At 52.1% G+C, this 22,322-nt stretch overlaps 7 protein-coding genes across 7 annotated transcripts; 2 read left to right on the top strand and 5 right to left on the bottom strand.

Moving 5' to 3' along the window:
- The first annotated feature begins 921 nt into the window (after window positions 1–921).
- BO80DRAFT_423993 (mitochondrial 37S ribosomal protein mS45) lies at window positions 922–2,766 on the top strand. The gene is made up of 2 exons (XM_025719173.1): window positions 922–1,545; window positions 1,804–2,766. Exons 1-2 carry the CDS (start codon window positions 1,087–1,089, stop codon window positions 2,482–2,484), a joined length of 1,140 nt encoding a protein of 379 aa, XP_025576403.1. The 5' UTR covers window positions 922–1,086; the 3' UTR covers window positions 2,485–2,766.
- Window positions 2,767–3,380: 614 nt separating this feature from the next.
- On the bottom strand, window positions 3,381–6,173 carry BO80DRAFT_433808 (uncharacterized protein; the record flags this gene model as incomplete). The annotated part of the gene is made up of 3 exons (XM_025720842.1): window positions 3,381–3,767; window positions 3,839–4,515; window positions 4,589–6,173. The coding sequence occupies 3 exons, from the start codon at window positions 6,171–6,173 to the stop codon at window positions 3,381–3,383; spliced, it is 2,649 nt and encodes an 882-aa protein (XP_025576402.1).
- Window positions 6,174–7,192: 1,019 nt separating this feature from the next.
- Window positions 7,193–8,692, bottom strand: BO80DRAFT_38448 (PQ-loop repeat-containing protein). The gene is made up of 8 exons (XM_025716954.1): window positions 8,439–8,692; window positions 8,335–8,369; window positions 8,193–8,278; window positions 8,039–8,129; window positions 7,854–7,983; window positions 7,745–7,801; window positions 7,640–7,688; window positions 7,193–7,578 (listed from the first exon to the last, which is right to left on the bottom strand). Exons 1-8 carry the CDS (start codon window positions 8,593–8,595, stop codon window positions 7,350–7,352), a joined length of 834 nt encoding a protein of 277 aa, XP_025576401.1. The 5' UTR covers window positions 8,596–8,692; the 3' UTR covers window positions 7,193–7,349.
- A 692-nt stretch (window positions 8,693–9,384) lies between these two features.
- Window positions 9,385–11,071, bottom strand: sho1 (osmosensor SHO1). The gene is made up of 4 exons (XM_025716983.1): window positions 10,621–11,071; window positions 10,399–10,554; window positions 10,217–10,339; window positions 9,385–10,153 (listed from the first exon to the last, which is right to left on the bottom strand). Exons 1-4 carry the CDS (start codon window positions 10,756–10,758, stop codon window positions 9,635–9,637), a joined length of 936 nt encoding a protein of 311 aa, XP_025576400.1. The 5' UTR covers window positions 10,759–11,071; the 3' UTR covers window positions 9,385–9,634.
- Window positions 11,072–13,741: 2,670 nt separating this feature from the next.
- On the bottom strand, window positions 13,742–14,833 carry BO80DRAFT_38415 (putative nuclear distribution protein RO10). The gene is made up of 2 exons (XM_025716942.1): window positions 14,336–14,833; window positions 13,742–14,265 (listed from the first exon to the last, which is right to left on the bottom strand). The coding sequence occupies exons 1-2, from the start codon at window positions 14,565–14,567 to the stop codon at window positions 13,859–13,861; spliced, it is 639 nt and encodes a 212-aa protein (XP_025576399.1). The 5' UTR covers window positions 14,568–14,833; the 3' UTR covers window positions 13,742–13,858.
- On the bottom strand, window positions 14,722–17,055 carry BO80DRAFT_38367 (uncharacterized protein). The gene is made up of 4 exons (XM_025716925.1): window positions 15,811–17,055; window positions 15,306–15,751; window positions 15,152–15,253; window positions 14,722–15,092 (listed from the first exon to the last, which is right to left on the bottom strand). The coding sequence occupies exons 1-4, from the start codon at window positions 16,967–16,969 to the stop codon at window positions 14,877–14,879; spliced, it is 1,923 nt and encodes a 640-aa protein (XP_025576398.1). The 5' UTR covers window positions 16,970–17,055; the 3' UTR covers window positions 14,722–14,876.
- A 2,316-nt stretch (window positions 17,056–19,371) lies between these two features.
- On the top strand, window positions 19,372–22,305 carry BO80DRAFT_38275 (carbon catabolite derepressing protein kinase Snf1). The gene is made up of 4 exons (XM_025716899.1): window positions 19,372–19,899; window positions 19,985–20,820; window positions 20,901–21,518; window positions 21,572–22,305. Exons 1-4 carry the CDS (start codon window positions 19,478–19,480, stop codon window positions 22,117–22,119), a joined length of 2,424 nt encoding a protein of 807 aa, XP_025576397.1. The 5' UTR covers window positions 19,372–19,477; the 3' UTR covers window positions 22,120–22,305.
- The last annotated feature ends 17 nt before the right edge of the window (window positions 22,306–22,322 follow it).

Raw genomic sequence — 22,322 nt, 5'->3', positions numbered from 1 at the left:
TTCTGATGTTTCCCTAATAGTTGCTTTCTCTCTAACTCTCCTTAACGTGGAGGGGGCTTGATTGTGTGTTCGTCCTTTGCTTCCGTTTTCCGTGCGTGTTCTTTTCTGCAGGTGGGGAATTCCTGGTTCCGGTGCTTTGATCCCGCCAGCCCTTCTCTTGGACCCTCCCAACCCAACGGGGCGGAAGGGGGATGGGTCGACAGGCCGAATTCATATCCAGAAGCAAAGAGAGATCTAGCGAGAATCATTGCACTGGATCGGGGAACCCATAACCATCCTCCTGTGTTGTGGTACAGTGTTTGCAGCATTCATCTGGACAGCAGCCAATCATTGTGCGGGGCGTTTACCTGGGTACCTAATACCTATACACTTGAGATACATTTCTGGGAATTTCTATCGATCTTACTCTGGTCCTTGGGCAAGAGGCATCCCGAGGCATGTCGGCTGCTGTTGGCCGGCTGGGGACTGTAGCGCATTGGTCCATCAATTTGTTTCGCATCATGTTTTGCAGCGTCGTTGCTCTCCAGTCATTGCTTGGGGTACGTGGGAGTAATGGAGGCTACTATTATGTTGAGTATTACCCAACTGCTTTTCGTCGCTTTGGTTGTTTGTGCTCCGCATGTCACCTGGAAAAGAGGCGCGTCGTGTCGGCCGTTGCCCTTCTGGCTTCTCGGGAAATTGCTCCATCTGTACCAGTTTAAACAATGGGACTGTACTGGCCACTGGCTCGATGGCTGCATCGATAGTAGATAGTAGATGACGAGTGATTTCCAGAGGCTCTCCTGGACGAAGAGAGAATCGGATGGGCACTCGGACCCCCGATCGGGGCAAGCGCCGCCGGGCAGACGCGCCCTCACGTGACTACCACCGGCGCCGAAAAAGTTTCTGTCTTTCTTCCTTCCTCTCCATTGCTCTTCTTCAAACCTCCATGTCATTCAACCTCCTCCCTTTCCTTCCCCCCTCCCAATCCCCTCTCCCCCCGGTCAATTGAACCGTAGTTACCCGGACCTGGGTCTCTTGACGTCTGCGGTTCTCTCCCCTTCACGTACTCATCCACTCATCCACTCCTTTCCCCTCCTATCCAGCATGGCTCCCCGAATACAGAACCCGATCGGTTCCAACTCTCTCCTCCCTTACCTTTCCTCATCTTCCACCTCCTCCTCCTTTACACCACTCTCTTCCAGGTCACAGCGGTCATGTCGGTCTTTCTCTTCCACAATAGTTCCTCAAACCAGACTCCGCAACCAGATGTTCCTCTGGCTGCAACATCAGGCAGCTGAACTCAAACATCACAAACCAGGCTCGACAAACTATCTCTCACAGATCATACCCGGTTCCCTTTTTCCGGAGTCGAGACCCTTCCCACAAAATATCCATTACCGCTCGGAGAGTATTCTCAGTGAGGAGCTGCGGAGAGAGATCCACCACCGGGTGGTCGTCAGGAAGAAGAGTGTGCGGGCTGTCAGTGTTGAGCTTAAGGTCGACATGAGGAGGGTTGCTGCCGTAGTTCGCTTGGTTGAGTTGGAAAAGAGGATGACACAAGAGGTATGTTTACCGTCGATCCCTGGCTTTGCGTTTCCATGTCCTGTCTGCACAATTCGCCCCCCTCCCCTTGTGTGCCTTCCAAGCGGAGGTATATTCGGTTCAATGATGAGAAAAACATAAATTCGATTAGTCTTTATGACCCAGTCACTGGGAATGGTTAAAACGCCTATCTTCCTGATATGCACCGAGGCCCCTGTCTTTTGCACATCCTGATTATGCTACCTGTTTTTTCTTGAACACAACTAACAGTGTCATCAGGGTAAACCCCTAGCCTTGCCATACGCTCGTGCAATTCACGAGATGGTTCCGACAACCCCTTTGTACGATCAGGAGCTGAGGGCCCACGAAGAAATCAACGACCTACCCGTTCACCGGTTAACTAACCCTCAAATCTTCTATCCCGTCTCCGAGTCCCGCCAATTTAACCGTGTTGACGCTGGTCGCGTCTTCTCCGCCGCCCCAGCCCTAGAACAAGAGCAGGCCGCCAAGGATGCCGCTGATGACTCTGAATTTATAAGCCGTATCACCCAGAATCCCTCCCACATTGAAGTTGTCGGCAAGGGCGAGGATGAACACCAGGTCCTCCAGCCGGCGGACGTGCGTATTCCGCACCCACACATGATCTCCAGTAGGCGTGCACAAAATCTCGTGCCGCAAGAGAGAACCGAGCACCCTAAGATCTACAGGGCTCATCTTCAAAAGGCAGAGGAGGCCGAGCAGGAGCGCAAGCGTCGCTCTGAGGAGCGTAAAGGGAAGCAAACTCAGAGAGTGCAGCCTGAGGACTCTCGGTTTGAGTTCCGTATCAACGACGTTGTCGTCAGCCAGGAAACCACTGGAAAGGATGGTCGGAACGCTCGTGCCCCTGGTCGGCGGTACGGTGTCCCTAGCTACGACCGGAAGAAGGGCCAGGTCAAGATCCCGACCCGGGTGGAGGTTTAAAATGATATACTTCCTTCCCTCTCTTGGTGTCATTTTCCGAAGACATGGAGCTTGTCTTGTATAGCACGTTCGTTGCGCAGTGCGGACGGACGATGGATGTATTTGTATGCCTTGTTGCCTATTTCAGCTGTACTATACAGGTTTTGATTGATTTTTATTGGGAGGAGCGTATTGGTCGTTATCCTTCCTGGTCGGATCGCCTTAGCCTGAGCAATGAATGTATCTATAATTGTCCTATCACCTTTATCGGTCGACTACTCAATATACCTTTTCACCTACGACACAATACTACTACGATCATTTAGAAGATCTGTTAGACCCCAGGTGAACTCACAATCAAGGCTCAGCCAACCCTGATCAAAAGACAGAGCCTTAGCTAGGTTGTTGGAAGCAACGAGATACATAGAATGAGAATGAGAATGAAAAATCACAACAAGAACCCAGATTGAAAAGCACCGATCTATATTTACAGCAAAACTCTACGAAGGCAAGCATATATTCCTCCAAGATAGAAAAGAAAAAGACTCAAAGCAAGACAATAGATATAACAGCAAGCAAAAACCGACAACTCATTCGTATGCGTGAGTAAATGTCCCCCCGAAGCAGATCCAGGCAATCAATTGGAAGTACAATGACCGTTAGAACGCCAATGACAAATGAGACTGACCGCTGCGGGGTGGGCCAGTAGATAAAAGGAAGGAAGGAAGGAGAAAGGAAGGAAGCAAGAACAGGGACGATGGCTATGCTGGGTATCCATAGGAAGACGCAAAATAGCGGGAAACGTTTTAGAGGAAAGGAAAACATGCACACAACACATACCACACACCACACTATATCAGCCTGGACGGAAGTCGAAACGATCCATACCGGGGGCATTAAAGCACCCTCTCTCTCCATTATAGTACATCAAGATCCGCGGGGCCGTCGGCCACAGGGACCGATGTCAAGGGACTGCCTGGCGAGTCCAATCCCTCTCCGCTACCACTGCCCGAGGAGTCTTCGGGAGTAACATCAATGGGTTTAGGGAAGCTGGGGGCTTTGCGGTCCCGTTTGTTGGCTCCTTGACTCAGGGTAGAAGATGGAGATGGCGGAACGACGGGTGAGAATTTCCGCAAAGCTCCATCTCCCCCCGTCTGCATGGGACTTGTATGGCCTTCAGAAGTAGGCGACGGTAGAGTATCATCGGCATATCCGCGCCATTTGCGCCAACCTTCAAAGTCGATCAACGCTTGCATGCAACCCCATTCCGTCACTTTCTGTTCCAGCCATTCAAATCGGACGGGCTGCGGGAGTTTATCAGCATGTTGAAGGGATAGATGTGGAAGGGACTAAATAGGAGAATTGGAAGACGTACCTTGGTCAAGAAGTCGTTGCAGCCAGCCGCCAGCGCCTCATGACGGTCACTCTGCAAACTGCTGGCCGTTAAGGCTACAATAATGACAGGACTTTTGAACAGAGACAAATCGTGCAATGTGTCTTCCTCCTTCAATGGGTCACTATTGCCGGCGATTGCTGGTGGTGATGCTAAATTGGCGGTTGCAGCACTCGACCGGCCATCGGCGGTCTTGGGAAACACTCCGACGCCGTTTAAGCGCTCGAGCCTGCGGATCTCTTTTGTTGCATCCAAACCATTCATGACAGGCAGCTGGATATCCATCAGTACGAGATGGAAACCGCCTTGGCGCCATTTCTTCACGGCCTCAGCGCCATTAGCAGCACACTTCCACCGGACGCTAAGACGTTTCATAAAGGCCTCCAAAAGCCGCTGGTTGATGTTATTGTCCTCAACAATCAGGACGTTGATTGGCGGCACAGTGCCCTCAATAAGGCCTCCAAAGGCCCCACTCAAGGATAGTGGCGCGCTGGTCTTTTTTGGCTTCGCAGAAGACGTTGAAGGGCGTGGGCGTGGCGACGCACCGCGTGCTGGAGGGGTGAGGGACTTAGTCTGAGGGGATTCCGGTGGTGGACCTGGCGGAGTCGGGATGGATGGGGCCGGTGGAGGAGGTATGACAGCGGAAGCAACACCAGCATCTACTCAATATTAGCGATGATTTAAACGAAACAAACTGCCGCAAGCGGCTTCAGGAGACGAGTGTTGACAGACCTTTTGGTACCGGTGCCTGACTGAGTATGGTGGGCGAGTTCGTAGCGTGCCGAGTCAGGGGCGGCCGACGGGGATGTCGACTCCCACGACTCCCTGGAGAGGGCAACGGCGGCGCCATTCCTGTCGTCAATATAGATATTGACGGAGCGGGATGCGCATTTACACTGGCTGTTGAGTTCGACGGATGAGTCGGCGGCGTTGGGACATTGGGGTTCGCCGGCATCAGGGGGAAGTATTCGCCATGCTCGCCCGGTTCGGAATGATGGTTGTAATACACCGAATGGCGCGGAGAGGGTTTGGGCGTGCGACGCTGAGGGATCTCGATGATCAGAGCCTCTTCAATCGCTTGACCCCCCGGATAATATGAGTCCACCACCGTAGCTAACGGTTCCTCCGGGCTCAACATCCGATCGGGAGTTGCTTGCCGATTCGAACCGTCTCGTGGAGCGATGCGGATGACAATGTCGGGGGCGTCAAAAGTTCTGCCCAGGGAATTCGAATACTTCATAATAACCTGGTCCCGTAGCTCATCCACCAACGAATCCACTGAGATCGGGACCAACGTGGCCGACCCGCCTGGCCGCTTAACCCAGATTTTGCGTGCCATGCCTGTGCTAAAGGTGGCGAGGCGACCGTTGGCGGGAGTGTCGTGTTCCGTCGTAAGCCCGGTATCCAACAAGCTATTGATCAGATGCTGATGCGACGGGGCCAGCAGCGACTGACGACGGGAGCCAAGGCTGGGACGCTTGGGAAATGAAGTAGCAGGTGTAGGGTTGGAGGGCTGGAAACTTGGATCACCGGAAGGATTCTCCGCAACCACATCCAACGCCGGCAACTGGGGCTCCCCGACCGTAGGCCCCAGGCGTTCGAGCCCTTGGGTGTAGCCGAGCTGAAACGACGCGGGGACAATGCGATCAGAAACTGGGGGAGGGGTTGGAGTTGGAGAAGGGAGCAGATCGGGCGATAGAGCTGCTGTCGGGGGTGGGGAATGGACGTGCTCAGAGAAGGGACTGTGACTGAGACGCCTGTTGGGCGCGGGGCGGACACGGTCGAAAGTCGCGTCCAATTGCTGTCGCTGACGGACTGCACTGGAACCGGCACCGGCACCAGCACCTGGTTGAACCAGTGAGTGCTGTTTTCCCTCTCGTTGTTCAGCGACCGGTTCTTCGCGAGGAGGTTTCGTCGTGGCGGCGGCGGCGATGTCGTCGTCGTCGTCCAATTCTTTCTCCTCGTCCAAAGGGCCGTAAGACCGCCCTGGCCTCGAGCCAATCACGGAGAGCCGGGAGGAATCGGCGGCGGGAGCTGGACTCGATTCGGGATCGCAGGGCTCGTCGACGGAGAGTTGAGGCACCGCCTGTAATGACTGGGCGCGGCGGGTGTTACTGATGGGCCGGCGAAGGGCACCGTCGCCGGAGGACTGGTCCAACTGCTGGGGGGAAAGGTGATGGTCATGGTGATTAAGATTAGGATTCTTGGGTTCGGCCAGAACGGTGGTGGAGGAGGTGGTGGCGGGAGCGGATGAAGTCGACGATCGTCGCCGCAATAACAGCTTTGCCTTCAGTTTGGCCCAGCGACGGTCTGGCATGGTGCACCTGCATAGAATTGGACTCGCAGACAACCACACGGGGGAAGGATCAAATCGCTATCTTATTACAAATTTGGAGAGCGGAAAAAGAAAGGAGTGGGTTATCAAATGGAGAACCCAGAAACCAAAGTAAAAAAGCAAACAGGAAAAAAAAACAAAAAGAGAGAGAGAAAAGGAAAGATGGAGACGCGAGAGAGGTCACTTAACCCTCCGCCGGTCCTGATGGCATCCGAGCATGAAGGAAGGACGAGGTAGTAGAGATGCAGCAGACAGTCGGCCACTCGGCATGACTTGATCAGGAATAGCAGGCGAGACGTTGCAGGGGAAACCTGAGGAAGAGGGAGCTGATGGAGGCGGGGGGGAAGCGAGGAGAGAAAGTCGATTCGAAGAGAAAGACGGGAAAGAAACCGGCAGGGAAACGAAATGAAACGAAATCCAGAGGGAGGGAGGGACAGTGCTGGCGAAGCCCCAGGAAGAGGAGAAATGGGGGAGAAGCTGACCAGATCGAAGAGGGGGAAAAAGCCAGGCCAGGCCGATGAGATCTAGACGGGGGTATAGACTCTAGTAGTAGATTAGTTGGGCAGAGCCCTCCGGCTGACAGGAACGTCCCGAGTAATCATCTGCATTAGAACTAGTTAATGGGAATAAGAATAGAATACAATCGATAGATAATAATCCTCCGGCAACACCCACGATCCTGATCATAAAGATAGTCAGGGGGAAAAAAGAACGGCCTAACAACCAGCACAATGCCGCCCACGCTTGGACCCGATTGAGCCCCGGGCTCCCGATGAATCGCAACCCAAGAAAATGCCAGTCGAAGCCAAATGCACGCCGCCGTTTGTTGGCCGGTCGAGTGCATGACTAGTAGTTAGTACGTAGCCAGCCACCTGGACTGTCAACTACTACTAACACCCGTAGCACCGCCAGTTGTCCTTCCTCCCTCCAGCACATGCATTGTCCACTGGCATTCTTGCGTTTCAGATCCAGGCCTCTCTCGCTCTCTCTCCATTGACACAAAATGTACTCCATATGTTAGGTTATATTAATGTCACCGATCTACCGATCTATGTATATCCTCTCGATACCTTTCTATATATCAGAGGCGCAATGCTAGTCAGCTCCGATAACAAGCCGCAATCATGCCACCACAATGAAAATCACCAGGCCTGATGTTCATGCACTTGTATTGTTTACCTTTCCCCCAGAAGGTTCAGGACTGGCGGTCCCCTGCGACTGAGGAGTCATAGTGACCTTCTCGACATCATGAGTCACTGAGCAGCCGTTCCGCTCCTCAAGCACCTCGTCAATGCTCTTGCCCAGGGACTTGGCTTCTTTGCGCACGGCTCGATACCGAATACGCCAGATAATATGGCTTGCATAGATTCCTGCCTCCAGGACGATACTATACCGTCAGGGTCAGCCGGTCCGCAACTACATCAGAAAGAGCAGTCCATCCAACTTACACAAGAATATACATGATCCCCCCAAGAATATCGAACGATCCTTGAGCAGCTAGAAGCAATTAGTTCTGGGCTCCATCCATGCAATGCATCCTCAGGGCAACGAACCCAGCGCGAATAGTGAGAAAAGACCCCCCAGGGTATCAATGGACAAGAAAATCCAATCTACAGACGGTCAGGCAAATTTCCAGCTTCCGAACACCGGAAGGAGACTCACTGAACCCAACCACTCGGCCGTCCCTCTTCCAAAGTTCAAAGTAAGGCGGCACAAGCCCTGACGCCAGCAGGATAGCCGCCACCACCCCCACCACCAGATCCGGCCTGGTCACACCCTTATTGTACAGTATCTAATGCCGAATATTAGCTCTCGATCGAACCGCAGGGGGTGTGGCACCAGCAAACCCTCAAGGTAAGAATCAACAACGTCTCAATCCCGCCAAACAACACCGCCGTGCCAAAGACCAACAACGTCGCCTTGAGACAACTATACCCACTGACGAAGCAAAGACATCATCATTAGAATCCAATCACTCAACCCAGTCATCTCAACACATACTGATTGTAATACATGATCTGTCCCCAGCTCAACAGCGAAAAGAACCCAAAGATCTGCGGTTGAATCTGAAGCGGGATATTGACTTCCTGCGGTCCCTGGTCAGCTTTCTCCGTTCGCCATCCGGACCATATCGGCTACCTACTTGCAGAATCATATATGCTCCCATCGGCACAGCACCTATGGCCCATCACCTTAGCTCATCCATTCGGTCCCCCATGAACAACAAAGCACATAGTCCCTACATACAGGAAGCCCACAGAAGCATCATTAACGGCGGAAAGCCATCAGTTTTCTTCCGTCTCCAATTGTACCAAATCTGTGGGATCAACTGGATACACCAGAGGACCGTCCCAATCGTGCCCAGCACATTAGAGGCGACGGTCACATTGTCGTCTCCTGCCATAGATCGTGAGGACCGGCCGTTTAGTTCGGTGCGTTCGGAGACGTGTACAGCCGGGATTCCAATCTCGACCTGAGAGGTTCTTTCAAGAGGATGGCGACGTTTCGAGGTCTACACCCAGATAAAGCGAGATGCCGAAGAGTTGAGCGTTGAGGAAAACTCTGCCCTTCTCATCTCTATCCCTCAGATTGATCTAGCTAGCGCTCGACCACAGTTGAGCACCGTGTCCGAGGCACGTCCGTTGCGGCTTGCCATTGCTGAGCAAGGCATCCGCTGGGTCTGGCGGCGGAGAGGAGCCCGTTCATTGGGCCGAGCGGGAATGGAGTCGCTCCGAAACTAAGACGAGACAGGTAAACCAGAGGAGAGAGCTCGGCAGACGACGCATGCAGGACACTCCAGGGACTGGGAGGTTCAGCAGCGGAATAAGAGGATGGGCATGGATGTAGCTGAGACCGGTCAGCCCCCGGTACAAGCCCACGTTGGCCGGGCGGGGGGTTGCTCGGTGCACGTGGCAGCGGAACGGAGCTGATCAGCATGTCCATTATCCGGCGTCTGCCAACTTCACTGTTACGACCAGTCTGATTTCTAATCCAACGTATCGCTCGTACCCGGAGAGAGGAGAGAGAAGGAATGATAGCATGGCATTTAAACACGTACTCGTTTCCAATAATGATACGAAAGAGATGGAACCGCGGACACGAGGTGCTTCCGGATATGACAAATAGAACTCGAGACCATAACAGATCTGCGCGCAAATAAATGCCCGCTCAATGAATCGCGGATCAGATCAATCAAATATGCCAACACGCACTGCAAACAAGTAAGGGGATGCCTCTAGTGAACGATAACCAAACAAAGAACCGCAAAGACAGGGGGCCATCAAGACATAACAAGACTTCGCAAAACCAGAATCACGCCGAGTGATACTACTCGAAGGGTATCAAAAACTGATTTTTCTCTCGCGACAAAACGACGAGGATCATGACAGACCAGAACGACAGAAGAAGGAAAGGACGTGACACCGTGGGTTGCTCTGCGTTGATCACAACAAGATCAGGTAGTTGGACGGAGCAATACCGGTTTCTCCGGTGGATTTCCTTGCCTGCCACCATCTACCGCTCACATCAGACACCTCCAGTATCTCATGCTTGGTGAAGCTGATCTCGTTGGCGTCTTCGGGATTGGCCTCATATGAATAGATTGCCTTGGCGCGGTACGGATACTCTGTCGGCTGGGGGACCTCATCTGGCGCACCAGTACTAGGCAAGTTGGTGGCGGATGGGTTGCCGAAGCGGGGCTGCGATGAGCTGCGGTGTTCGGAGCCAGGGGCACCTCCGGGGTAGCCCGACACGGGCGAAGACGTCTCGAAGCCGTTGAGTTGAGCGGATGTGTACATTTGCGGAGGCTGGCTCGAAGTCGTTTCGGGTCGATTACCGAATGCAGTGGACATAGGCCTGCTATTGGCATACGAGCCAGCGCCTTCCTTTTGGAGGGCAAATGAATCGATAAAGCCACGATGCGAAGCCTGAGGGCTGGATCCAAAATAGAATATCCAAATAATCTACGCCGAAGATTAGAAACATAGAACCCAGTGGCATGTGTCGACAAAGCGGTCAGGACTCACAATAACCATGGCCAGGAGAATAAACCCGGCACCGGCGGCTTGCGACGCGGCGCTATTCGCATAGACTAACGTGTTGATAGAGATGGTCGTGATAACAAGTCCGGCAGAAAGATACCCCACGATCTGCCGTTTATTAGTATAAGCGGGTTGTCAACGAAATGCTCAACAGATCGGCGCCATACCGCGATGTTGTAAACGGTGCCAGTGTCGGTGCCGAACACAAGCATCATGCCGATAATGCAGCAAAACGAATACGCAACAGCCCACCATGAATAGGTGGGGTATCCGCCATGGATTCCAGTGATGATAGAAGATATGAATGCGATCAACCAAGCTAGCTAGACAAGTGAGAGATGGGTTAGCCATAAGATCTGCGCATCCCACAAAGGACGTTAGAAACATACAATCGAAATCGAAGTGGTTGCGAGCGCAAAGGGGTCGCCGAGAATATTGCTGGCTCTGAAGCGCGCCATTTTTCGTGGAGGCTCAGTATATGTATATGGCTTTTGGAAGGAAGGTGAACGTGAAGAGTAAGCCACCATGAATGTGGTTCTAACAACGTTGCGGAATGTTATATAGAAGCGCCCGGGACGGGAGTGTGCTGTTCAAGACGCGATGCGACAATGACTTCCAAGGCCCCGGCGGTGTGTGTATGTACAACAACGAGGGGTTTTCTGTGCTTTATCTTTCGGCTTGACGAATTCGATAGTGACGAGATAATTGGAACCCGTAGACTATGGCAATGAGTGTGAAAGGCGGCCAAGGTAAAAGCGTCCGACTACACAGCAGTCAGCCAGCCAGATTCCCAGATTTGGCGAACGTGAATGATCAAGGAACATGCAAGTTGATCGACGGCGCACGGCGAACATTGTGAAGAACGCCAACAACACGAACCCCAAGGAGCGTCATGCAGGGCGGGACAGAAGAGTAAAACGATAAACTGGACCAACTGGGAATAAAAATTAAAGTAACAAGGACAAAGGACCAATGCATCACATACTTCTGAGACAGACAGGTTGAGCGAATGGATGTGGAATGGTGAGGCTGGCGAAGGAGAGCAAAGCAGTGGCACCGATCGTCTCAAACAGGCGGAGCAATATAAGGATGGGTCGAGGGAACGAGTTCTCGGAAAGGGTGGTTGGTGATCAGACACGCCGACAGAATACCCCTTGCAGAGGCAGGAAGAGAAACAGCAGCACCAGGCTGGAGAAGGAAGGATAAGTATGAAACGTTAGTGTCGAATGAAGACGATGGTCGAGAAGGAAGGTCGGAAGACAAGGACGAAGACAAGAACAAGAAAAGAAGAAAAGAAGAGGAGAAAGAGAGAAGCGGGAATGAAGGAGACCAGACCGATGGGCAACAATTCAAACGAGTGAATAATGAGTGGAAAAGAAAAAGGCCGATAAGGAAGGGAAACCGACCGATTGCGAGGGGAAAGATGAGAAAGGAAGAGAAGAACGGCTGGAGATGGAGAAAGACGAAGCCCAAAACTGGAGCCGTGAACGAGGCAGGTCTAGGTCGAGGCCGAGGGTCGAGGTCGTGGTCTCGGGAAAAGGAGATGATGGGATGGGTGGATGGGTGGATGTGGATGTTGATGGGGGGGGGAGGGAAAGGGAAAACAAATGGGATCGAGTTTCAGAGCGACGGTGCCTGGCCCGAGTGGCCCACGCGAACCGTCGAGACGACACCAAAGGACAACCTTTGGCCCCCCCTTGGGTCCTTGGGAGCCATCAGAGAGGGGCCCGCGACGTACTATGGGCCTATGGACATGTGGCCGTGTGGCCATCTGCCGTTACTATTCTTACATAGTACGGAGTACGGAGTACTACTAGGTATGATGACGATGCCTCGAACGTACTACTATGGTATTATTGTCTCTCTGCTAGACCATTACGAGTATCTACTGCGGACTGTCTGCCTATCCGTAGCCATGGTTCCGGCTGGGGGGAAAGAAGAGGGGAAAAACTGGGAAAGGACTACTAGTAGTGACCTCGTTTGGCCCTTATCAACCCGGTCGCATTATCGAGATGAAGATGGGGGCGATGATCCAATCTCCTGAGATGAAAGGGTGCTTAAGCTCATCCGTACAAGATTAAAAAGCCCTTCGTGATCCGTGATGGATCAAGGATGACAATTGACAAGGCACGTCAATCCCGTCAGAATTAATTCCACGGGCCCTCCCCACGGTTAAATGAGATCGATGCATTCCTATGAAAACTGGGTCCGCCTAGTCCGCTTTGGACCGGCACGACACGCAACTCCGGCCGGTGCGTTTGATTAGTCGATTCGTGGACGGCTTAGTGCCGGCGGTGGATTCCTGGGTTTTATTCTGGCCCCTGGAAGGCTGAGGCTGAGGCTGTGGCTCTCGTGGCGGGCGTTGCGTTGGTGGTGCCTTACTTTCTTTGTGGTGGATATCCGGATGCTGATGTTGGTCACTTGTTGGTTACTAACTCCATAGTAAACAGACAGTTAGCACCAAGGAGTCTAAGCCCTCGGACTCTCTGGGGCTAACTTCCAAGAACGTTGTCTAAGCCCTATAGATAGGTGCTGCCCCAACTCGTCTCCTGCTCATCGTATTCCGGCTTACGCCCGGTGAATTTCTCATGGATGTCAATGCTTCCCACTACCGTGTGCGGATTTGAGACAAAGAACGGGCCAAACTGCAACAATCATGACTAATTTAAACATGACTAGCGAGCAGCAATCACTGTCAAGCCAAAGACCCTGGTTCTTTGATTTTCGGGCTGCAATGCTCAAACAGCATCCTCGTCTAAGTTCTAACACTGCAAGGTTGGACCTGCAGATACCCCTATCGGTCTGTCACAGACTCGCAGGGGGGCAATCACAGGCACACGATAACTAACCAGATACCAAATAAGATCCTGGCTGTGCCCGATGCGTCATCATCGGACATGCCACACCACCATTTATCGCTACAGGAATACTTCGTGTGACCACTTGACCATGAGATCTGGTGTTTTCAACCAAGCCATGGGCTAAGTTTTAAAACAACACCGAAGAATATTCGACGAGTTTTCCCACGCACCTGAAAGTAGCAGGCAATCACAGACTGGTGCAGCGGATATCAACTCGTTCCGCTCCTCATGCAAGGGTTAGAGTCACAAAGAAAAAAGTACCGAGTCAGAACCCCGTGGGTCCTCTGTCGATGCCTATGTATGTATGTAGACCCCGTAGGTAAGGACGACTTATTCTGGAAATGAGCATGAGCCATGCTTCCACCCACGGCATAAAGTCTGTCCTCCGTAATGCCGTTCTTCCGTCTGGGTCCCGGCTTGGTCGATCAGTTCTGCCAGGGCCCAGATCCTCGCCGTGCATCGGTATACAACACCCGACTGCCGGTCTTTGTTCGACCCCGACAACCCGCTCTGTTTCATATTCAGAAGAATAATGAACTGCGTGTTCCATAGACTTTCCCCATACAGTAACCGTTGCCATGTCCTTGCCTCCCAATGGATAGCCCATCGACTGAAAGATTACACGCATAACCACACATAGCCCAGTCAAGCCCCAGATACACCTTGCTGAACCACCAAAATACATAGTCTGCGGGAACAAGAGAAGCAAAGAGGTATCATAAACCATACACGCTAAGAGAAAGAAATGGGAAAATGCAATCCGACCTCATAATTCCTTTGCTCTTCGCTCTCGTACCACTTCCTCCCGTTTGACCTCCCTTTCCACGTCCTCCAGTCTCCCTTCCCATTCAGCCCAGCATTCGCCGCCACTAACCAGCGCCACTTCGTACCATCGTTGCAAAGCTCTTGCCGATCGCACACGTAGCTCGGAGATTTGTTTGGCCTGTTCCTCCTGGGTCTGCGCCAACTGGTCCAAACGTGGCTGTAGCTGAATCAGCGATGCCGATGTCTCGGCATCGGGGATTGGGAGGTCGTTCAACGACGTAAGCCGGGAGGCGGTCTCGGGAAATGCAGACGCATAGGACAAGACGATTGAGGCGAGGTTCTGCGTCGACAGGTTCTCGGGGAGTGATTTGGGAGGTGTTGGGCGGAAAAGATCAGGAAAGCGGTCGTCTAGTGAGTTGTCAAGGTGTCAGCTATCATTGTACATGCTCAGAGTCGGCGGTTTATGAGGGAGTTGTACGGAGACTCAGAACATCCCGAACAGCGGGTATATTCCTGCTCAGTCTTTCCAGTTCCCTTTCCAGGCGGAGAAGGCGGCGCGAGACGCTGTCGTCCAGAGACGCTGGCTTTGCGGGCGGCGTGGGATTGCCGGTCCAGTTTGCATCGCCGGTGAGGAGATACGTGAGGCGCCGAAGACGAGTCTCTAGAAGCTCAATTGTGGCGCCAGCGACCGCATCATTTTCAAGAGTCATCGTGCAGACCGAGTGCGACTCCCTGGTGGGCAACAATGTTGTTTAAGCCGCGGCTCTCAATGTTAAGGGAGAGATACCTTGGACCCCCGGAGCAATGCAAACGTGACATACAGCATCGCCAATGGCACGTGGAACCACGTCCGAACCCCAGACGATGGTCAAACAGAACCCTGTTGATCCTAATCCGCTCGTCAACTTAGTTTCGTTCTCATTTCATGCCTTCTAAATAGTCAGGGGAGGATCTAGATCGGAAGCGTTGGTATCTATCTACATGACCGTAATTACGGGTCGAGGCCCCAATCCGAAGTCTCATGTCGCCTTCTCTTCGTCGACCTGGTCCCACATCGCATCGTCACTCTGCGAAGGTTGCACAGGTCCAGCTGTGCTGCTTCGGCTGAGCAAAGGACGTCCACTTCTTTCTTCCATCTCCTGTCCCCGGCCCAACCCCTCATCAAAGGATGGAACCTGGTAGTCAAACACATTCACGTTCTGTGTCGCACGATCCTGTTGTTGATCCAGCGGTTCCTATTGAATGCGTCAGCATGTAATTCCCGAATCTTCGACGATGCTGCCGGGTGACTGACAGAAGCGCTCAATGCAGGGTTTTGGCGGTCGGTCTGAATCTTGGTACCTCCTGCTTCCTCACATTCAGCCTCGAATGCTTGGTTGTCTGTGTGTACGAATTCCTAGCCCATTGTCAGTGTCAACGTCGTCACTGCCAATTACGTGCTACCTTACTTGAAGTTGGCGGGGGGCTGGCTCTCCCGAAAAGTCCACTGCATTGCTATTGGCGTAGACAAGCAAGACATTCTTAGACTCTTCGCGGGCCGCCCGAAGAACCTCAACCTCCCTGACCTTGCGTGCAGTGTACCCGATGACATCCGAGTTGTGTAAAGCAGCATTGCTTTCTTGATTTTCCTCGGCTTGTCGATTCTTTGCATCGTCTGTTGAAAAGCTGATGCGCCACCATTGGTACTCGTCGGTTGTCGTGGATTCGAATCCGTTTGTGGAGCCGTCGGGCAAACGACGCCTTAAGACGTAGGTCACATGAGGCTCGGTGCACACGCCGCGCAATGTGTACTTGTGATGTGGTGATTCGCTGGAAGAAGACGAAGAGGCTTCAGTGAGGATTTTGGAGTAGCCTCGAAGACTTTCCAAAGCATCTTGTTTCTTGGCCTCCAGTTCTATTCCAAGTTGCGGTTAGCATAATCAAAGGCAATCATGAGGGCTCCTGGATTGATACCTTTGAGCTTGGTTTCTATTTTATTAGATATTGCTCGCAGTTCGTTTGCTAGTCTCTGTGCCTCTGCATTGGCTGAATCGGGTGTGAAAGCTGTCGTATCGTTGGACAGGCTCTTGGGAAGCGTCAAGGAGACAGCAGCAGCAGCTTTCTCCAGGATCTCGCTGGAGGTCGTTCCTTTGTGAATGACCGATTTGGAGATCGAGAAGCGGTTTATCAAACTCTCTAGCTTGAAGATCTTCTCATGAACCTGGAGCCTCTGTGCACGGAATTCGCGCGCCAGATCTCGACTGGCTGAGAGATATCGATCAGGGTAGAAAACTGCGGGGATTTTCACATCGACGGGTTTATCATTCCCTTCCAGCTTGATTGTAAAGACCTCTGCGACATGTTCCAGCCATACATCGTCGAGGTCTTCACCCGGTCTATCGGACCACATGGTGCGATCTAGAACATCGTAAAGAGTTTGACCATGGTCGTGCTCTACAAATGCATCCAGCAGAAAGAATTCCTTATCCAACGGCGTGTCATATATCGAAAGAGGCCGTTTGTAGGCAGTTGATGAAAAGACTGATGCCAACTGATTGTCGGGGTCCGCTCGGATTGCAGCGTTTTGCCAGGATTCCAAAAATCTGCCGGCGCTGCCTTCCGAGTCGTAACTGGCCATGCTTTTCAGACTTGCCAACGCATCAACGCTACCAAAAGCGCGGTCTGTAGAGTCCAAGAATGCGGTTATCCGCTGAACTTCATAGATTATATCATCCCACTCAGTATCACCGTCCTGCGCGTCGTGGATGGTAACTACCTTGGGAAGGTTAATCGGTTGTCCGTTCCACCACTGTGAGTCATGGCCATAATCCGGAAGAAGACGGTTCCTTAACATAAAAGCTTCCCGCGCCAGAGGAATAGAATGGAGGATTGTTAATAGCCCACCCAGGTACATGTTGTCTTGGGCCGGACGAATGAAAGCTGGCTCATCTTGCCGTCTCCTACGGTCTGCTGGATCGGGACTAATGATGATCTCGCGAGCGCTGGAGTCGAACAGCGTCATTGCCCAAGCGCCTTCATCATAATGGTCACGGGTAGCCCGGGCAAATTTCGCTTCATTCGTTGTAACGCCCGTCTCCTGTTGTCCAAGGTTTTGGTTCAAAGACATAGCCATGGCTTGCTGTAACTCACGCTCCTCTTGTTCGGCTAAAGTAAGACCTTTGTTGGCATCTGGGGAGTTAGCCTAGAAGACGCAAAACCCCTTAATATGCCCTCACCGTTGGTGTTCTGTGTAGATGCAGGAGTACTCTGTTGGTACTCTGCGCTCGATCCTTGTTCACTTAGGTTCAACGTTGACGGTGGGCGTGAAGGAGCGGTGATGGAGGAGCCAGGGGGGGCTGGGTCGGAGTGCTCGATCTGGAACGCTGCAAGACACATCTGTCAGTATGAATTCACATTCATTGCGCCTTGGCACGAGGTTCAACCATACATGGGACGTTGGAGTCATTCTGATAGCCGATTGACTACATCGTCACATGTCTGACAATCAGTCGGTGCTCCCAACAAACCAAAGCGCGGTTTCAGGACGTCACCTGCGTCTGAGGGCCCGTGGGATCTTCAAAGTAGGCATTAATGGCTTGGTTCGAGTTTAGGTTATTGGCCTACAACCCCTAACGATCAGTTGTAGTCCAGTACATTCAACTAACATGGTACTCACCTTGAGAAAGCTAATTGCTTGTTCGCGGGTTGAACTGGTGAAGCTCACGAAGTTCGCAATAGCTTCCTCTGTTGGTTCGGAGGCCATGTCGGAGACCCGCTCTCGATTTCACCAACTAAACCAGCAACCAGGGTGAGATTAAAGAAGAATGATTATTGTGGCAATAAGAGCCAAGCCGAGGGGAAGCAGCAGCGAGGCTTGTTAGCGCGTGCAAACCATATGTCGCTGGTGGTGGACGCCGTCTAATCGATCGGGAGAGCTTCCCCACCACATGACATGCGGCTGCCAAGCCTAGATGGTCCGACTTTCTTGCTTGCAGAAACATTCTTTGGTTCTCGACATGCAGTAGTAGATAATTCGCCAGGTGGACTACGAGGGCCTCAACCCTCCGCTCCATCTTTCTCGGTTACCTCAGTAGTCAGCGATTGTTTTCACTATAAGCTTTTCTGGCAGGGTCGAACTACGCAGGGTTTATGAATGATTAAGACCCGAGGAGCATTTTCTCATGAATTGCTTGTTGAGTTATTGACTACTAATGTTGCCCCTTAAGCTAAAAGTGCATATCAATTGGGTAATCCTACCAACGACGTGTCATTGATGGTATGTAGATCTTTATGGTAGAGACCAAAGTGCGACGATACGGACTCGGAAGAATGAAGTTAGCGTTCAAGATCTGTCAACCTTAGCATTTTAAACGTTAGTTTAATATAGAAAACAATGTCAGTATCATTTAAACCTGCCATAAATATATGAAATTACGACTCCGTAACTGCCAGACACTGTAGTATTACAGAGAATCGATCAGGAGGGAACAATAGAGGGCCTCCGGACAACATATATATTGTCGCACTAGACGACATTACACTTTTACATTAGAATAACCTAGTAGTACTAGAATGATATGATCGTTAGGTCTTCAATTCTTTTTTTGTCTTTCACATCTAGCTAACTGAGATAGTGCCGAAATGGATGCCAAAATGATTCTAAACTTTTGTTTGCGACCCTGGTACGGAGTACATCCGATAATAGATAAAATGACTGCCCGCACCTCAGTTATGGTAGACAGGCTAGGACTCCGTAGATTGTTGATCAAAAGACCTCGCAGAGTGGAAGCGATAAGTAATGAATTCACTGACTCTCCGTACGTATTCCAGAAAGGATGGAACAATATGGTAGGAATACTTCGTAAATGGGTAAAGGAATCGATGAATGAAAAATACTGTTGATTTCAGAGGGTGTAATAATTCCCCGGCCATGATCACCGCCATCCAGCACGGTGTCTGTGCTAATTTGCTAACAGGAAAATGGATTAGCCTTAACCTGCCCCGTTTTTCCTCTCCATTCATCTGTCCCTTCCCCATTGTCAGGATTCCTCCTACCGTTGTGGATGCTCAGGTCATCTTTCGCGATTTTTCTTTCGTCTCCTCGTTGTTCTAGCCGAGGAGCTGCATTTGACTGGTCCTATCATTCTCTATCGATCGATCCATGAATGCATCTGTCTATTAAGAAATAGATACGCACGTCACGTCCCAACCACGGTTACCCAACCCCCTCCCGCTCTCCTCCAACCTCTCCGCCCCTCCGCCCGCCCCGCTAGCTGGTGCGTTGTTGATGTTGTCGGTGTCGACCAGACCAACTTTCCAAGCGCTCCACTTCCAGCAAACTGACCGGTTGTGGGGGAACTGGAAGAGCGATCGCCCATCCACCACCGCCCTATCCCCCCTCCCTCTAGGTACTGGTAGAGCCTAGTCATATTTTTATTGGGGTCATCGAACACGGGCTAGTGCGGTGTCGACCCGAATCCCACGAATCAGTCTGCCATCAGGAAAAAGGGGAGGGAGAAAACGAGGGAGGTGAAAAGGCAATCTGCCCAAGCGCGGGACCACCACCCCTCCGGCCAAAATCCATCACGTCACGTTGTCCTCCCCGTCCTTGCCGAACCGACGTCGGCCGTCAACCTCCAGCATGGCCGCTGCTTTTGACGACGAGGACCTCTCCGTCACACTCCCACCCTACAACTCCGATCGCCCTCGTGACCCTCGTGACCCTCGTGATCGTGCCGGCGGGACCAATCCTCCTCCCAATTCCAACATTCCCGCCATGGCGATGCCTCCGCCATCCCGCCCGATCGGAAAGGGCGGCGAGCCTCCGATGCAGTCCCCGGCAACCACCAGGGACATGCAGCGCCTCGACCAGTATCAGACGGTGAAGATATTGGGGGAGGGCTCCTTCGGCAAAGTGAAATTGGCAATTCACCAGCCGAGTGGTCGCCAGGTCGCCCTCAAGATCATTCCCCGTCGCAAATTGTTGTCTAGGGACATGGTTGGTCGTGTCGAGCGTGAGATCCAATACCTCCAATTGCTGCGGCACCCTCATATCATCAAATTGTACTATATCCCATTCCCTGCCGCGATGGAAAACCACCTTGTCTCGGAAACTTGGACAATGACTGACTGACTGCTCCCCCGACAGGTACACTGTCATTGCCACCAAAACGGACATCGTCATGGTATTGGAATATGCCGAACGGGAACTTTTCGACTATCTGGTAAAGAGAGGTCGGTGCAATGACGCTGAAGCTCGCAAGTTCTTCCAGCAGATTATATGTGCCGTGGAGTACTGCCACCGCCATAAAATCGTACATCGTGACCTTAAACCGGAGAATCTTCTGATTGACAGCGAGAAGAATGTCAAAATCGCAGATTTCGGTCTAAGCAATATCATGACGGATGGAAATTTCCTCAAGACCAGCTGTGGTAGCCCGAACTATGCAGCGCCGGAGGTTATTTCCGGGAAGCTGTACGCGGGACCAGAGGTGGACGTATGGAGCTGCGGTGTCATCCTTTACGTGCTGTTGGTGGGAAGGCTTCCGTTTGATGACGACTACATACCGGCACTTTTCAAGAAAATCGCCGCGGGCAACTTTCATATGCCCGCCTACATATCATCCGGAGCCGCTCGGTTAATTAGGTCTATGTTGCAGGTACACCCTGTTCATAGACTTACCATCCCTGAGATTCGTCAAGATCCGTGGTTCCTTCAAGACCTACCTAAATATCTACAGCCACCACCCGAAGAATTCATAGCTACAGGGGTTGATCCGAACAAAGCAATAGACCCGCGTAAGCTGGCTCCGGGAAAGCCGCTATCAGTGCAGCACAAAATCCACCAGGTGGCCATCTCCAAGCTGGAGAGAAGTATGGGCTATGCCCGCGATGATATCGAGGATGCCTTGAAGAACCCCGAACCTAGCGCGATCAAAGATGCTTTCTTTATTATCATGGAGAATGAGATGATGCAGACGAACTGTGAGTACTACAAACGCTCTCCCTAACCGCTTGCCGTTGCTTTTGTCTCTGTCTTGCGTGAGGCGTGCTGACATCTCCAGCACCAACAGACGATAACATGATGGGGGCCCCGGTAGCACCCTCTCCACCCCCCGATCGAATTACAAAACCAACAGCAACGAGCGGACGACCGACTCCTGCTCCTCCTACTCCGGGAACCCCTCCTGGACCTTCTACTCGGGCTCGAAGTGGTTCTCAGCGCCAAACCTTCCAACTACCCCAGCAGAGCGATTCCGACGACTTGAATGCTCCACGTGTGAGCCATGTCAGAATCTTACCAACGAGTCTACCATATGTCCACGACCAGCTCATGGAACAGCGCGAACGGGAGCAAAAAATGCGGGCTGCGGACCGATTGTTGGAAGAGCAAGCACAAGGTGGTCCAGAGTCCGAAGGGGACTCGCGCCGTGGCGGGCGCTCACCAGAGGAACAGGAGGCTACAGCAAGGGCTCTGAAGCCACATTCTCGTAGTATTATAGACCTCGAGAAGCTGCGTTTGGAGCCGCCAGGAGGTCGGAGTGCCCCCCATCAACCCAAAAAGTCCCGCAAATGGCAGTTTGGCATTCGTTCACGCAACCAACCCTATGAGGCAATGCTCTACCTCTACAAAGCCATTGAAGCCCAAGGCGGAATTTGGGAAATCCAGCCCACCGGTGCAGGTGAGTTCGTACTAAGTTTTAATATCATTTTAGCAGTCTAACGTCCCTTCTAGAAGGGTTACAAATCGGAGTCAAGCCACCTGAGCCAGACGAGCCTTCGCCGTTGCAGAGCAAGTACCCCGACTTACCATCTGACTACTATATTCCCAAAGACCCGTGGTTCATACGGGCCCGCCTTCTAAAAGAAGGCGTTAGAGCTCCAGGTCCGTCGACAAGCGTTCACAGCAGCAGAAGTGACTTAGAAGAACTCCGCCGTCGCTTCAACCTTTCTAGTGCCCCGGCGTCCCTGGATGACAGGAATCTAACCCTAGAGCATGCGAGCATCTCCGGGCCATCGTCTGCAACACAACATCTGTCGATTGCGCGGATCTCTTACGGAGTGTGGGTTTTCGTCGACATCCAACTGTACCAGCTGGAGGAGAATAATTACATGGTCGATTTCAAGTGCGACGGGTATCAGAATGTGATCCGCGGCGAAGGTGACACCGACTGGCATCCCATCAGCAAGCGGTTCCGGAATAAGGAAAAGGAGGTTACTAGCCCTTATCCATTCCTTGACGTGGCATCGGACTTGGTGGCCCAGCTAGCGGTTGCCAGCTGAAACCATAGCGATTTTGTGGATCCAAAGGCGTTCCATGGGTGTTTGGAGCATATGATGGGTAGCATTCGGCGTTCCCTTGTTCTTTCTAATCGGTGTCTTAATGAAGGTACGCCGCCTATGGTATGCACCCAGCTTGTATCGGATGCATTTTACAGGTAGATAAAGCATTGCACCAATTCATATTGATCCTTGATAAGTTTGGG

This window comes from Aspergillus ibericus, assembly GCF_003184845.1.
Source record: "Aspergillus ibericus CBS 121593 unplaced genomic scaffold BO80scaffold_14, whole genome shotgun sequence".
Classification (NCBI taxonomy): Eukaryota; Fungi; Ascomycota; class Eurotiomycetes; order Eurotiales; family Aspergillaceae; genus Aspergillus; species Aspergillus ibericus.
This window is presented reverse-complemented; position numbering and strand designations above follow the sequence as displayed.

Coding starts and splice junctions, on each gene's coding strand:
- BO80DRAFT_423993 (XM_025719173.1), top strand. CDS start 1,087: ATGGCTCCCCGAATACAGAACCCGATCGGTTCCAACTCTCTCCTCCCT. Junction 1,546..1,803: donor AAAAGAGGATGACACAAGAG/GTATGTTTACCG, acceptor CAGTGTCATCAG/GGTAAACCCCTAGCCTTGCC.
- BO80DRAFT_38448 (XM_025716954.1), bottom strand. CDS start 8,595: ATGGCAGGAGACGACAATGTGACCGTCGCCTCTAATGTGCTGGGCACG. Junction 8,279..8,334: donor GAGCATATATGATTCTGCAA/GTAGGTAGCCGA, acceptor CAGGGACCGCAG/GAAGTCAATATCCCGCTTCA. Junction 7,689..7,744: donor TTTCTCACTATTCGCGCTGG/GTTCGTTGCCCT, acceptor AATTGCTTCTAG/CTGCTCAAGGATCGTTCGAT.
- sho1 (XM_025716983.1), bottom strand. CDS start 10,758: ATGGTGGCTTACTCTTCACGTTCACCTTCCTTCCAAAAGCCATATACA. Junction 10,555..10,620: donor CAACCACTTCGATTTCGATT/GTATGTTTCTAA, acceptor TCACTTGTCTAG/CTAGCTTGGTTGATCGCATT. Junction 10,154..10,216: donor TTCTCCTGGCCATGGTTATT/GTGAGTCCTGAC, acceptor TCTTCGGCGTAG/ATTATTTGGATATTCTATTT.
- BO80DRAFT_38415 (XM_025716942.1), bottom strand. CDS start 14,567: ATGACTCTTGAAAATGATGCGGTCGCTGGCGCCACAATTGAGCTTCTA. Junction 14,266..14,335: donor TCGGGATGTTCTGAGTCTCC/GTACAACTCCCT, acceptor ACAACTCACTAG/ACGACCGCTTTCCTGATCTT.
- BO80DRAFT_38367 (XM_025716925.1), bottom strand. CDS start 16,969: ATGGCTATGTCTTTGAACCAAAACCTTGGACAACAGGAGACGGGCGTT. Junction 15,752..15,810: donor AATAGAAACCAAGCTCAAAG/GTATCAATCCAG, acceptor AACTTGGAATAG/AACTGGAGGCCAAGAAACAA. Junction 15,093..15,151: donor ACCCTGCATTGAGCGCTTCT/GTCAGTCACCCG, acceptor CGCATTCAATAG/GAACCGCTGGATCAACAACA.
- BO80DRAFT_38275 (XM_025716899.1), top strand. CDS start 19,478: ATGGCCGCTGCTTTTGACGACGAGGACCTCTCCGTCACACTCCCACCC. Junction 19,900..19,984: donor CACCCTCATATCATCAAATT/GTACTATATCCC, acceptor CTCCCCCGACAG/GTACACTGTCATTGCCACCA. Junction 21,519..21,571: donor AATCCAGCCCACCGGTGCAG/GTGAGTTCGTAC, acceptor CGTCCCTTCTAG/AAGGGTTACAAATCGGAGTC.